Genomic DNA, 15,803 nt, shown 5'->3' on the forward strand with positions numbered 1-15,803 from the left:
AATAATCTCTTCAGCGTTCTCTTTCTGTTCAGCTTTTCTCTGCATTTCATTTCCACTGTTCACCTCAAAATAATGATTTGAATTGATGTATTGTTATAAATCTTAACTTTACCATGTTTTCTAACAAAGCGCTACTACTAACTAACAAACACGCTTTAATATAACGATTTAAAACATTATCATTTTTGTAAGAATCATAATTGATAATATCTAATTGTATACTCCTTAATCAAATAAAGCCAGCTATCATGTGATGTCAATTTTTTAGTTTATAATGTGAATGTAGCTTGTTTTGCTCAACACTTTTAAGTAATAGGTGACAAAAAAATCATTATTTTTCACAGAACAAGTCATTTGCGACCTAATGTTTTCTAAATGGAAGGCAAGGATGAATGACATTTGATTTAAAACACAAGTGCCAGCCGATGCATTAAAGGAGCCGTTTAATCTGACGGAAAACTTTAAGTGTTTTCGTTTTGTGCTTTAGTCGACTGGACTCAAAGAAATGAGTTCCATTACTACTACACTTCAAGACAGTCTTTGGGTGGGTGTTTTTGGCGAACCAACACAAATGTTGGAGTTTAATGGTTGTGTAGATTTGTACAGTTGTGGAAATTAAATAAACGTGCACTCTGCTCTGCTCAGTCTTACCTTGTTTTCTGTTCCCTGTCTGAAAACACTCATCTTCGGCTACACACACAGCACACGGAATTCAGAGCATCGCCGAAAATCGAAACCCTTTTATAGGGACGGCGACTGTAGTGCAAATAATGCTAAATTTCTCTCAGTTAAAGAGCTACTTGGGACTTTTCTATGAATCCATTCTGCACATCCTTCCCTGTATTAGAACAGTTCAGAGGACACAGCTGGAAATGGGTCAGAAATATCAAGCGTGACTGATGAGATCTGATGGGAACAGATTTTGTTCATTTATTTATTTCATTTACAAACTAACCCAAGAGAGGGTTGTTTTAATAGGGATTTACTCCTAATTTTGAAATCTCAGGTCATCCTTTCAGTATCACGCAGCGATTGCCTGGAGGAACCGACTGACTGACTCTGCCCTTCTGTCTCACAGGTACCCCGGTTACTCGGGTGACAGCGACAGATGCCGACGATCCTGTGTACGGGAACAGCGCTAAACTTGTCTACAGCATACTGGAGGGCCAACCTTATTTCTCCATAGACCCCAACTCCGGTAAGCGCTGCTCTGTGCAAGTCTTGACCTCAAGTCAACACACATGTGAAGGTTGCTGCTTCTTCTCTGAATCTGACGAGACAAAAGGTGGAGACAGCAGTTCCGACAGCGAATTCAGTGCGATCTGTTGTGATCCCACTGACTCCACTGACGCCGTGAAACAGGCAAAAATCTGTGTGCTGTTCTACGCTGTAACCCTGACAAAGGCCGAGGACCAGCTGTGACATCCTAACGTTGCTGCATCAAATGTAATTGAAGTTATTTCTGTGGCGTGTAAATATTTTATTTGTCTCTGACCTTTTGGGGAAGTATTGACTGAATGAATACCAGGGGAGCAAAACATGGGGAAAAAAAGTGTTTTTTATGGCAAGACCGTCTTTAAGGTAAGGAGTGTTGGACACTCCAGGCCAGAAGCTTCACGCTTTTACACAGCTCACTTGTTAAAATCCCACTTTAATTTAAATCAGCACACAAGGTCACAAGGCAAACAGATTAGGAACAAGTTTCAAGATGATACTAAAATAATTACAACCTAGAATTAAACGCAGGAGGCCCCTGAACAGCCGGGAATGCTTGGAATATTTGTCAGATTTTATCGACTAACTCGAGGCTACTTGGCAACGCACGTGTACACATCTGCTGTCCATATATTGGAAGAATGGAGCATATATGTTGAAGCCTGCAGAAATTTAGTGATATTTACAGATATCAATCATTTTAAATGACACATCGACTGTTGCTCGAGTGGTACGTGCATGTCTGGCTGTTGGGCATGTTCATGTTTTACAGAAGATTTGATTAAATACGTCTTCATGCAAATATTATGTTAAATATGTAGCTTTTGTGCAAACAAAAAAATCACTCTTCAAGAAAGGACAGCCTACCAATAACTCCACCAAGTCTGTTGTTTACAAGTATGTCAATTTGGGCCGTCATTATTTCTTCCCGCCAAGACAATGAGGGACATTATTGAAAACACACTAAAATGGAGCCGACTGCATTTGGGATGGCTGTAAAAAAAAAGCATAAAAAAGCCTGCAGTGGAAGAAGGAGACTTCAGGTAACTCATCCCATCTGTTTATCGAAGAGCTGCGCGCTGAAGGCGGCTGTTCGCTGCCAGACTCGGTCCATTTCTCCACCCAAACACAAACAAGTTTGCAAAACTGCAAAAATAATGCATCACTGGGGGGCAAGAAAATTAAAAGAGGGGTTGTAGTGAAGTTGTAATTATATGCTGAAATGGTGCAACATATGGTGGAAAACAGTGAATGAGAAAAGACTGCCCACACAGCTGATAATCTGAGGGAAACAGACGTGCACGGGGTGACACGGCCGCCAAATGTAATAACTAATAACATGAAATTACGAAGGGAGCGTACTCAGAATGGACAGTGTTGCTCACAGGTTGATTGCAATCTGTATAATGAAATCATCCTGGTCCTTGTCCTGAATGGATAAGAACAGTTTGTCATTCGCCTGCAGCACGCGTCAGGAAATGTGGGCCGATTACGTCGACGCACAAGGACAAACTATTAATGTGACGCACCGGGGTGGATGTCGATATGTCTGCTTAGCTAACACTCGGGCAACCAAACAAAACAAACCGCGTGGTTCAACAACAGGCCGCTTGTTTATTTTAGCATTATTAAAGTCACATGAGCAGAAGTATCAATTAGCAACAGATGTGCTAACATAACTGCATCGCTAAAAATATCGATAATTAACCATAATAACCTTATGATCCTTACACAAGGCACTCTTTTCACCAGCGTTGGGTGGAAATCATATTTTTTCGTTCCAGCTGACTTTCTAACACGTATCTGTGATTAAATAACGGTGAAGTCGCATTAATAAGAAATGAGATGGAAATCGACTGCTCACAATTTGGAAAACAGCGCACAATAAACAAGCAGCAAGAAGCGGGGACTCAGAATTCATGTGCATAATTAAGACAGGGACTCGGTTCGACATGATGAGATCGTCCTTGTCCTCAAACAGACATGCACAGCCAGAGACAGTAACTTTCAGCACCGCTCTGAATGGACCATTTCAGCGTGTTCATGCTTCATGTGATTGCTGCACACGTGCAGATGGTTTGTTCCAATGAACCAGATGTTTTAATGAATGGTAATGAAAAGTAAAAGGTAAGAAGTAAACAGCCATTAGAATGCATTTGACACTTAGAGCACCACATTCAATAAATAAATAATCATCATGCCCCAATTCTTCAGTTGGTTAATGATTGGTGGGGAAAAGTGGTGGCAAATATCTATGGAAATGAGTGTTTGTCTATCTTGCCTTTTCAGTGATTAGGAATTAATTTGAATAATTAACGATGATCAACATGGATGAGCGTCGCTTCCACAGGATGACTGACGAGCGTGCGCGCGTGTGCATGTGTACATGGAAGGCAGAGTTCCTGACGAGCAACGTTGGTGTTGCTCATTTTTAAATTTGAATTTGTTTGCGGGTGTTGGAGAGAAGATGTTAGCGACCATGTTGATGGGAGTTGGAGCTCCGACTATTCAATTAATTCCTTGTTGCTTGAATAAAGTTCCTGAAAGCTGGTGGAATTAATCACTGTTAAAAAAAATAATAATAAAAAACTCTTAAAATGGGTCATTTTTAATAATAAAAACAGCTGTCTGGCTGTATGTCACACAGTTTTCCTTTTATTTGTCATTGATCACTTAGATGATGAAGATGACGGCAGCTATTAACCCTTTAAATAGTAAAATTATCTGCCACAATCTCTTAATCATCCCAGGATCTCATGGTTAACAGCTGTATACGTATATATATATACGTCGCCAAATGTAAAATGTCACTTACAACTATTTCTCACATTTTGTTCAATGTGTTAAAGTCTAAATGTGACATGTGTGTAAAGCTCCACCTCAAACAGTGCACAGCTGATCCTGGATGGTGGACAGCATGACTATCATCTCCGGTGTTTTGTCAATTTCTGCGACTATTTTTGCTCCGTGCATCTCAAATTGTTATTTAACACAAGCGGTAAAAGTTAATATGTAGTTTAAGCTGCATAGTGAGTTTGCTCTTGAACATACAATTGAATAATAAATGAACGCTGTGTCATTATGAGCATTTGTTGGACTGCTGTTCGACTATCAAATATCTCCATAAAATATTGATTAAAACAACCATGCAAGAACATTTTTGCAGGTTAACGTTGACACAAATAGATGTAGACACAACTAAGGTAGGATCAAAGTTCAACAAGGCAGCAGACTTCAGTTTCCCCCTCCAGCATTGTCCACCCATCCGTTGTGGGCGGGGTTTTACACACTGTGGGCGGGGCTGTGCACATGTAGTTTTAGTTCTACAACTAGACATTTAACATTGATACTTAAATTTAACATTTACATTTAACAAATACTTTAGACTTTGTCACATTTATGCGACAAAACTAGTTGGTGACACTTTTGCATTTGGCGCCCCACAGAGACAAGAGGTAAACAGGATGTATGGAATTATTTCTAATTCCAATAACACAAATACTGGACATAAGAGACATGACAGGTGACACTTCAAAGGGGGGCATAGACAGGTAAGAATGGACAATTTAGGTTAACAGGGTTGACTGGACAGATGGAAAGATTACGGGCACACAGGTGATACTAAACCAAACAGGAGAAAAATAAACCAAAGTTGCAGCAAATACTGTCCTTACATGTTTTGCCCTTCACTTTTCCACTGTATTTCCACATCTGTTGCTGACTCAGCTCACTCCTGCACACCAAAGTCTAACACTGCACATTTCTAACCAGCCCAGTTTTATTGGAAAACTGATCAATACAGCATACAGGACCAAAGACAAACTAACTCTGATTTGTCTCCAAACCCTGTCACACTTTTCTGACAGACCATTTTTATCTAATTCAAGCAAAATCACAAAAGGGAGATGCTAATTTTGGTACACCTCTTATAGACAGCTTCAACTCCAAGTTAAATAGAGACTTCCAGCTTTCCCTCTATGTGTTGATTTATTTACTTCCTTCATTTTTAGTCACATCAAGAAATCTTCATAAAAGTAAAGATGTTCATGAGTAATGGACTCCACTCCAGTCCAACATGGGTTTAGAGCATCTTCATTGCTGCCTCTACGCACTTACAGGTCTTTCAGTTTGTGCGATACCTTATTATCAAACAGGAGACCACAGCAAGAAAAGGAGATATTTAAAACATATTTCCATGTAGCATTGAGAGAGACCGTTAATATATTCACAAAAAGTCAGACGAAAGCAGACTTGTACTAACATCCATCTTCATCTCATTTACATGCTTTGAATATATCTGAATGGCTAAAAGCTTCCACTGCACGTCTTAAAGAGAACTTTAAAAGCACTTTTTCTCTGAAGGTCATCGTGTTTTGCTGCATGTTAAACTAATATGACATTGGCTCTGGTGCTTGTCTGTTGTTTTGACGGTCAGAAATGGATTTGGCATTGCTCTGCTGAATAAAATTATCATTTGTAAAATTAATGGGGGTAATATTATCAAGTTTTGTCCTGGTCTTTCTGGACTTTATGGACACTGAAGTGGCAAACCAGGGTGGTAGTACCTCTTTTCAAAAAGGGGGAACAGAGGGTGTGTTCCAACTACAGGGGCAGAACACTTCGCAGCTTCCCTGGGAAGGTCTACGACAAGGTTCTGGACAGGAGGGTTCAACCACTAGTGGAACCCCGGATTCAAGAGGAACCATTCAGAACAGGAAGCTAGGGTGCTTTAGGGTTCATGGAGTTTGCTCAACCAGTCAATGTGTTTTATTGATCTGGAAATGGCATTGGACCATGGGTTGCTCAACAACTATAGGTTCCATGGTCCTTTGCTTGGGGCTGTTTGGTCTCTGTCTGACTGGAGGAGCTTTGTTTACATTGCCAGCAGTAAGTCAGACCTTTTTCCAGTGCATGTTGGACTTTGGCATGGATGCCCTTCATCAGCAGTTCTGTTCAAAATTTTATGAACAGAATTTTTAGGTGTGGCCAGGAAGGGGGTCCAGTTTGGGAATCACAGGATTTCATCTCTGCTTTTTGCTCTTCTTGATGTTGGCCCGTTGGTTTCATCAAGCCAGGATCTTCAACATGTACAAGGTCAGTTTGCAGCTGAGTGTGAAGTGGCTGAGATGAGAATCAGCACCTCCATGTCCAAGGCCATGGTTCTCCACCGGAAAAGGGTGGCTTTTGCCCGCTCTAAATTGGTGGAGAGGTCCTGCCTCGGATGGAGCAGTTCAAGTATCTCAGCGTCTTGTTTATGAGTGAGGGAAAGATGGAGCTCCACAGGTGGTGGTGCGTTCTGTGTACCGGACCGTTGTGGTAAAGAAAGAGCTAAAGTGAAAGGCGAAGAACCCGATTTACCAGTCAGTCTACGCACCCAAAACGAGTATCCTCCACAGGGTGGCTGGACGCTCCCTTAGAGATTGGGTGAGAGGGTCAGTCATTCAGGAGAAGCTCGGAGTAGAGCCATTGCTCCTTTGCATCGAGAGAGTCAGCTGAGGTGACTCAAGTGCCTGTTCCAGATGGACGCCTGCTTAGGGGAGGTGTCCCAAGCATGTCCCTGAGGAGGCCCTGAGGTAGACCCAGGACACTCTGGAGAGAATATGTTTCTCCACTGGCCAGGAAGCACCTGGGAATACGTTTGGAAAAGCTGGAGAAAGAGCAAAGAAAAAAGCAAAGGAACAAAATGATGATGATATTTGGAGACTGATTTTTGGATTTTTTCTGATCCAATTAGTGACACGTGATGTTGAAGCATTATTATGACAATGGGAAGCACTTAATGTAGCTCAGTAAATTTCCCCTTAAATTTGAATTTTTCCTGTCGTAGTGACACACAATGATGCATTAGTCCACCCACCCAACTGAAACACATTTATATTTGTGCCTCTTTATCTTTTTTGTCATGATATTGCTGATTTATGGTGCTTTGTCAGAACTATTCAGCCTTTCTTTCAGTATTATAGATTTAAAACAATGCATTGACTTCAATTTGCAGCTCGTATCTGCTTGAGTGAAACAGCTTTTCGGAAACATTAAAGATGATTTTTGAAATTACAAAGTGGAGAAAAGAAATAGACACAACCCTTTTTCATCTGATCATCTCAGTCAGAAATTGAATTCTTAGCTGCATGCACCCTTGTTTGAATTGTCAATGTTGTTGATTTGATAGAAAGGTTTTCAATTGTTCCAAACCTCGAAAGAAAATCAGCCTGAAGAATAGAACCGAGACATAGGAATCATCCTAACCTCTCGTACATTACTCATCATAGTCGAGCATCCTCTTATTGTCTGAGGCAGCTCAGGACAGAGGCAGGGTGTCATGCCAAAGCCCAGCTTTTATGAGGGGTTTTATATTCATTTGATGATCTCGCAGCCCTCTGTTTCCTGAGTGGATTATCCCTATATGCCTGTGCTGAGCCCTTTTTATATGCAGAGCCGTGGCTGAGTCAATAACGTCCATTCTGCATACAATATTCAAGATTATACAAGACAGACAGCATAACACTCACACTCAATCCGAATTCAAATGAGAGCAGAGGAACAATGCTTTTATACAAACACAGGTGATTTCTGCACAGGCACTTGCTCAGTCATGTCCACTTCGCTGTGTCACCATTGACACAACAATCCGAATTCTTCAGCAATGAAAGATTGTGTGTGCCTCTGCACAGTCCTGTTTAGAAATGTATTCATGGGTTTTGACCTGTCTCCATCTACAGCCACCATAAAAGTTGCTCTCCAGGGGATGGATCGGGAGATGAGAGAGGAGTACCTGGTGGTCATCCAAGCTAAAGACATGGGAGGACACATGGGCGGCTTGTCCGGAACGACCACCGTCACCATCACACTGACAGACATAAACGACAATCCGCCAAAGTTTTCTAAAAGTGAGTAATTTCAACAACTCAAGTGCCTCAAATAGGCTTGGGAGGAAAATCATCCGATCCTCTTTCTTAATCTTTAGGGTCTTAATTGGGGACGCTCGTAAACTGATGCTCGGAAAGCAGTTACTTGTTACTGTAGAACACTCATATTTCCAAAGTTTTGTTTTGTTTAATGTAATTAACAAAGTGTGTCTCTCTTCCTTCCCAGATTTATACGAGTTTGTTATCCCCGAAGACCTGCCCATTGGGAAAATGGGCGGCAAGGTAAAAGCAAATGATCGAGACACTGGGGAGAACTCCAAGTCCACCTACGGCATTGTGGAGGGTGATGACCAGGGCGTGTTTGAGATTATTACGGACTCGCAGACACAAGAAGGGATTCTTCAACTGAAAAAGGTACGTTACAATCAAAGTGGCCCGGCCCTCCTTGCTCCCGGTGGACCGATGCGCTGCTAGCTTATTCATGGTGCAGGAGCTGCGGTTTAGGCAAATGCCCTCTGTTACCCTCTGTTGCCACCATTGGCTTCATTTGACAGCTGTCAACCATCCTCAGTGTCACAGGTAGAAGTGATCACATGACAAGAGGAGCTCGTATCAGAGGAGGGAGAATACAGCAGAGAGCATATCAAAGAAAGGAATCACCGTGAGAGTTATAACAGAGTACAGTAGAGGCCACATTATACTGGATATCACTTCTTATTCATTAATGATTCTAAGTAATCATTATTATAAGATTCTAACACAGAACTCACTGCTTCCTGTTCAGCTGCTCAAGGTTACCCCTGTAGCGAGTAAAGTGTATCATGAGCAGTAAAAGGAAACAAAAGGGTATTTAATTTTAAGGGCGTGTTGGAAAAAGCCTTCATAACGTTGTACATCGAGTCAATAATTTGCTGTGTGCCACAAAGGCAAAATCATCTTTAATTTTTATTTTACTGTATTTTTCTTCCATTAAAAGTTGAGATCAGATTGTGCTTGAGGTGAAGTTTGTGTAAAGCGCAAGTATAATGTTGCATAACCACATGACACTTTTGAGTTAATTGCTTCTTTAGAAAAACAACTATACTTTTTTCTTGGCTATGTTTTGCCGTTTTTTTTACTTTTGGAGGCAACGTATTCAATATCCTCAAAAGGTTGACTCAGGCTAAATTGCGTGTTGCTGTGAACGTGCCACCGTCCTTGGCATTAATCTACTGTACATCCTCGTGTGAGAGCTGATCTTTTAGCATTGCCCCTGAAGCAACTTCACTGAAGCGTTGGTTGGCTAATTGCCTTGCTCGTGGGAGCATCAGCAGTGGCCAATCAGAGAGGAAAAGACAATGTTCATTAAATTCCTCCATGATGATTTATCCCAGGTGGATGGCTGTGAGGAGTGAAAGAAAGCAGCTTTAACTTGACAAAGTTTCCATTGTGTAACTTTAATGCGAGCACGTTGTGGCAAAGCGCTGCGTTTTTGCTGAATTAAGAGGGGCTAGCACGTCTTATCCTCGGACGACATTCATTATCACACAGCATAACATGATTACTCGTAGGTTTGTATAGACAGTCTGACTATTTCCACAAGGATAAAAAGAGATCTGATGCCATTACTTCCCGATGGACATTTAAGGAATCCAATTCCGACATTTTCAGCTGGAATAAAAGAGCCACACAGCGGCGTCTCCCAGACATCCGTGGAAAATTATCGGAAGATTCTCTCACCTCTGGTGTCGCGTTTAGGCGTGTAGGTATTCTGCACTCTAAGCCTCGCTTAGAGAGGGATTTTTGTTCTTCGTATTGAAACAAACATGACGGATGCCTCGGCGTTCTTAAGCCTTCAGTTATGGCTGCTTCGCTGCAGAAGAATGCGACGCTTGATCGAAACGTAAAGAGACATTTTGTTGCAAAGTAAAATGACATTACAGTTCCCCCGAGGACATCGACACTGACTGTCGAACAATGCGTGCGTGTGCTGCTAAAGACAACATCAAAGTGAAAAAAGCAGCTAATCGTTAACAGAGAAACGGTCTGCGTTGTAATGTTCTTGTCTTCCTTTTGCTCCCAACGCCTGGGTGCCTTGGGTTCCTGGTTCCAAACATGGGGCATGAAGCCGAGCGTCTGAGAGCTATTTTTGCTGCTGTACTGAAAACAGCAGACTAAATGTATGTTTTGCTTTTGATCACTATCATCACAGGTTTTGTCCCCCAGCCTCTGTGTCAGGGGGAAAGACTGAGACTAACTAATTCACCAGCAAATGTCGCATCCCGCTCCACATCTGGACAGGCCTGTAATCTGCCATCTGACACAGGAAGTGAAATTATTAAACATCCTTTGGAGCTTGGTTAAAACAACATGATTTACGTGAGGCTGGAGAGCCACAAACCGGGGGAGTTTGGGGTTTAAGCTTTTTATCTGCCAGCCCCCAGGCCTGTCGAGGGACATTAGCGGGATGCTGAGCTTTCACCCTTGTGGCCAGTGCTGAACTTTGAAGTCTTGAAATGGTCCTTGTGTACATACTAATGTGATGCAAACTCTCAAGAGAGAGGTAGAAATAGACACAGGGGTGCGTTAAAATGGCGGAGGAGCTGGATTTGTTGCCAATGTTTACTAACCAGTCTCAGCTCAACTACTCTTTAGTGGGGGACCCCTAAGAGCCTCCAATCTCCAAACCTGAACAACACTGAAGAAGCTCTTCGCAATCAACTGTAGCTGCTCCAGTATGGTGCCGTGCATGCTAATATGAGACTGAAGAAGGTAGCATTTAATTACTGACTGAATATTTGACAGAATGGGTAGTATGACCCTCAGTATAACCTTTGGTCCCAGAAGTTGTGAAGAAAAAATCTTTCTGGTCTTAAAGTTTTGTAATAAACTCAGTTCTTATTCAAACTCTATGCCTCTGTTTTTACCTTAAATAATTGGTTCACGTCAGTATGCGAGGAGTTGATTGATTTGCAGAGGTTTTATCACTGAGGCTGTTTACTGCAGGTTTTAATAGATTTTTATTAGTTTAGGTACAGGTCTGGCCAACCAGGAGCAAACCAGATTTTAATTAAGCGAAATATATTTTTAGGGTTCAAAATTCCTCATCACTTTGTTGGCTGACCGTTAGAAAAGTTAGAAATGAAATGGCTTCCTTTAAAAATTCATTTTCTTTGCATTTTAAAAAATAAATTGATTGGGTAAAGTTTCTGCTCTCTGGGTCGCCGACCTCGTTCTAACAATTATAACTTACGTATAGTCTTACAGCTGAACTTGTGTGTGGTCAAGTTGGTTAGCCCTGCCTTTACTCATGCCGATACAGTTATTAAGTGTGTTATAATGTCATCTGACAGATAATAACAACGCCTTCGTGCAAATCTTCCTCCTAAATGTGTGAGAAATATGTAAGTGCGGAAGGAAACCCACGGCTCCCCTGAAGCGATACCACCTTAAATCACACCTAATCTATCAAAATTGAATTAACAGTGTTTTAGAAAATCCCCATTTATCATTCATTCCCTCCTCTGTCAGACGATCCGGCCACATCCGTGCCTAAACTGTAACTGGTCCATTGGCTGGAGGTCCTGACGCACACTGTTCTTTGTCGGCAGAGACGGCAGAACCGGGGTGTGTGTGTGTGTGTGTGTGAAGAGTGGAGTAAAAGAGGTAAACGGGGTGGCTAGTAATAAAAGTCTTCCACATGGCTTTTTTTGAGGAGGAGTGGGTCTGCAAGAGGCTTCGGGGCTCTGGTAGAGAGGAGGAAGAGTGCAGGAGTCAAAGCTCCGGGGTCACATCCCACAACTTGACGTCTGCTGCTGCTGCCGCCACTATCTAAGTGCACAACCCCCCCCCCCCCCACACACACACACACACACACGCCCCCGATCCCCCCCTTCTTACCACTCGCCCCTCCTGAGCTCGGGGATGAATCCCCTCTCTCCGATCCTCTCTGAATACATTTGTGCTTTTGCTCGTTTGCTTCCTCCCGGCCTGCCCAGACGCCTCAAGTGGCAAGTCCCACTTTTGATTTGTCTATAAATCCTCGTTATGGAGCAGGGAAGTGACTTGATCCCATTATTCTGCTAGTACCAGAGTGACGAGAGGTGATTCGCAATGAAACTGCGACAGTGTCCTCGAAGACGCACCGAGAGTGAAACGAGAGCGACTCCCCCTTTTGCTTTAGATATTATTAATGTGCCACCTGTAAAGGAAACCCTAGATCTGAACTGGAACCAGTGATTAATCAGATCCATCAGGCGCACTGGGACGTGTTTGACACGTTTCTTTGTCCTGGATGGGAAATCACAGCGTTTGTTGACGGTGTTGAACGAGCACCTGTGCTCATTTACTTTATTGTGATCACATTGCGATATGAAACCCGCGGTACTGTCAGTTACAGTATCGGCAGACGGCTTAGAGATGTGACATTCTGATAATAATGAAAGAAAATTTCCAGGTTGTAATTACTCCGCTGGTTCAAACCAAATGGGATCATTTGCTTTTCAGAATAAAACCACCTGCTTTATTATTTTTAGGAGAAATTTGCAGCATCTCTGTGAAGAACATCAACATTTATTCGGGTTGTCTCCTGCTGGTTGAAATAAAAGCGTAACCATCCAGAAATGTCAACCAGGTGACCTCCACACCTGCACTCCAGTCCATCCGAAAGTGGGCTGTCTGCATATACACTACACAAAAATAGAAATCCCAGGATGCCAATCAGGCTGTCAAGTAGCACTTTCCATCCTTGTACCTTTTTAGACCCTGATCAGCGTCCATTCAGCCGTATTGATTAAGCTAGCTCCCTGAAGTACGCTTAGCAGCATTTGTATTCCAGCCCTGGATGTGTGGAGAACGTTTATGTGATTATTATTCTTTCTTTTATTGTGTTTTGAAGCTGTCTGAACATTGAGGTTTCTATTAAATACAGAATTGTGGTGATCAGTGAATTATCCCTTGGTGACAGGCTGCAGTATTTAACCTTCAATAATGGAATTTTTATCAAAAGATGCATAGAAATGAGGCTGAAATGTTCTCTTTTGCAATTTAAGGACGTCTTTACTTTCATTTGTCATTTGATTTGAAGATCACGGATGAACCCAGAGTGGGTCTGAGCCTCGCCACAATTCCCATATCCAAATTTTCTCTTAATTTTAATAATGGTGGAAAAAATGTAAACATGTTGACGTTTATCCAGCCATACTAAAATAATAGGAATGATTACATGCGACCCCTGAAGCATCAGAGATGGCAATTCAGAGTGACATGGACCTTCCTCTTCTTCTTTATGAACCCAAACAGCCTTTGGACTATGAGAGCAAACGGGCCTACAACCTCAAAGTGGAGGCCACCAACGTGCGCTCTGAGCCCGGCAGCGGCGGCCCCTTCAAGGACACGGCAACGGTGAAGATCACCGTCGAGGATTCAGATGAGCCGCCTGTTTTCTCCAAACCCATCTACCAACTGGAAGTGAACGAAAACGCCCCCATCAACACCATCATAGGGACGGTGACGGCCAGGGACCCGGACTCTACTGGGAGCCAAGTCAGGTAAGAGGAACGTGGCCAGCTGAATACGGACAGACCACCGAGGGCTGAGCATTCCTATAATTAAATGTGGAAAAAGAAATACTCTTTAATGTAACTTCAGTAGGAAATGCAGAGGCTATTATAACAAATGACCCTTTTGGGGCTGTAATGAGTTGTTTTAATAAAAAGGTTGACATTGAAGTATGCAATTAAATCTCTTCAAGCCCTTGACCTTTGGAGACAGTGGAAGTGCTGTTGGTATTCAGAGAGGAAGTCCTTGATTGGTCTTGTTTCAAACATGAGAAAAAAAAGGTAGATTATGAGTTGGAAGTCTTTTAAAGTGTAACTATTCCCACAGTTCTCCTTTCCTGCCTGACTTGTTCTTGAAAATATCACAAGGGCACCTTGAGGGAAGGTTATACAGGCAATTTCTCTCTTTCCATCTTGGCATTTCATTTATTCTCCAGCGACGTGCTGACCGCGTTCCTGGGACAACACTCAACAGGTTGTGTGTAATTGCGCTGCTAGCAGAGAGCAGGCTGAGTTTCATAGATTGGCTCAAGCTATGGGGGCAGTTGATTTAGTTTTGCTATCCCCCACCCCCATTTTTCCGGTGCCATCCTCATGTTTAGTGATGAGTTTGCCGGGAGGAACCGAGGTCCAATGTGATGTTTCTTTTATAATGATATATTTTTTCCTTTCTCCGCCCTTTGTCCTTTTCTGTATCATTGAACGGACGTGTTTTCTGACCAGGTTTCAGGCCCCAACAAAGACAAATGGTTGTTGGTTTAACCTTCCGAAATAAAAAAAAAAAAAAAAACGTCCTGGATTTAGATCTATCCCTGTTGCTAAGTCTGGTTTTATTTCATCAATTTAACACTAACAGGGAATAACATTAAATTCAAGCTGAATTTTAGGGTAAATCTTTGTAGTTGTAACCTTTTTTTATTATTTATCATTGGAGGCTGCATGTGGATAGTAGACATTTTGCCCTTATATGATATACGAGCACATCTGTATCCCCGCAAATCCCCAAAATAAGCCTGATCTGTCAAAAATGTCAAGTGGCAGAAGGGCCCAAGCTATCGTCATGGAGGGTTTAGTGCGATTCATCATCCTCACATTTGATTTTACTTGCGACCAGCATTCGTATTTATTAGCCTGCGAGCCAGAGCTTTGGCCTGGTAAAGTGATTACAGTGTGGAAGATTTTAATCATGGCAGATATGCTTCCTGACAGAAGGTTACGGCCTGTGCAATGCTGCTTAAAAGATTACAAATGTTTTCCAAATGACAAAACCAATGCAGCAAAGCCATTAGAGAGCACAATACACCAAATAATTAGAATTAGCCTTGTTGTTTGCCATGTGCACAGGACCCCCATCTGTTTAAAGGAGATTAATCATTAATTGTCAGTATTTCTTAGTTCCAGTCAGCAGTGCACATTCATGTCATGATTGATATAGAACAGAATCACAATCAGTCTTTATGCCGTCGTACTCTGTTTGATTTTAGAGGTTCTGCTTTAAAACGATCGTAAAATCATCAGTAAGTTGCCAAAGAAGTCACAGCTGCAACATTACTTGGGTTTTGGTCATAATCCGCGTGCCAATATGCCAGAATCGAATCAAATTCAGTTGTCAACAAGAGATATTTGTGCTTTTCAACAACTCATATCAGGTCCTGCTGTTGAAAATTGTGTCTGTCAAAACCAGTTTTGTCCTAAAAACAACCAGTAGAAAAAAAGAACTCTGTTTTGATCCAAACAGGGAGCCGTACAACGAGGCCCCGCCTCAGCTGCTTCCGACAGCGAGCGAGGATGCTAATGTGACTGATCCAGAGCGTGTTTCATCCTACACACCCATAATTATTTACCTAATCCTGTATCTACTGTGCACCAGGCGCCCTACTTACAGCTCACTTTTTAGCATCCATCTTGGGCCTTGAACGGTAGATCTAATGTCATCACGGCCCTCCGAGTCTGATGGCTAAACTCTTTTAAATCCACTCCAAGATATTTCCTTTGTCATTTTAGCCACGACAATAGAAACGTCAACCCTTTTGAGGAGATTCGCTCAGGTGCCTGCGGTCGGTCCAGATGAAACCAGTTTGGGACTAAAGCACTTGGGGCGGGTGCTCTGGTGGGGCGGCCACGTTTCCGTCACTCTGGAGACAAACAGCCCCGTAGCTGTACTTAATGCACCCAGCCAACGAGG

General features: G+C 42.3%; 1 protein-coding gene and 1 long non-coding RNA gene across 8 annotated transcripts in view; one reads left to right on the top strand and one right to left on the bottom strand.

The window, feature by feature from the left end:
* The window catches only part of LOC130516522 (uncharacterized), a 230,160-nt gene that overhangs the window by 140,594 nt on the left and 73,763 nt on the right, over nucleotides 1-15,803 (bottom strand). The gene's annotated exons all lie outside the window — the stretch shown is intronic.
* The window catches only part of cdh8 (cadherin 8), a 75,881-nt gene that overhangs the window by 46,593 nt on the left and 13,485 nt on the right, over nucleotides 1-15,803 (top strand). For all 7 annotated transcript variants that reach the window (XM_057017405.1, XM_057017431.1, XM_057017455.1 and 4 more), the window contains 4 exons: nucleotides 1,079-1,198; nucleotides 7,935-8,102; nucleotides 8,308-8,495; nucleotides 13,362-13,609. In XM_057017405.1, the coding sequence (XP_056873385.1) occupies nucleotides 1,079-1,198; nucleotides 7,935-8,102; nucleotides 8,308-8,495; nucleotides 13,362-13,609 (724 nt within the window). The remainder of the gene's footprint in view (nucleotides 1-1,078; nucleotides 1,199-7,934; nucleotides 8,103-8,307; nucleotides 8,496-13,361; nucleotides 13,610-15,803) is intronic.

This window comes from Takifugu flavidus, chromosome 2 (assembly GCF_003711565.1).
Source record: "Takifugu flavidus isolate HTHZ2018 chromosome 2, ASM371156v2, whole genome shotgun sequence".
In the NCBI taxonomy this organism is placed as follows: Eukaryota; Metazoa; Chordata; class Actinopteri; order Tetraodontiformes; family Tetraodontidae; genus Takifugu; species Takifugu flavidus.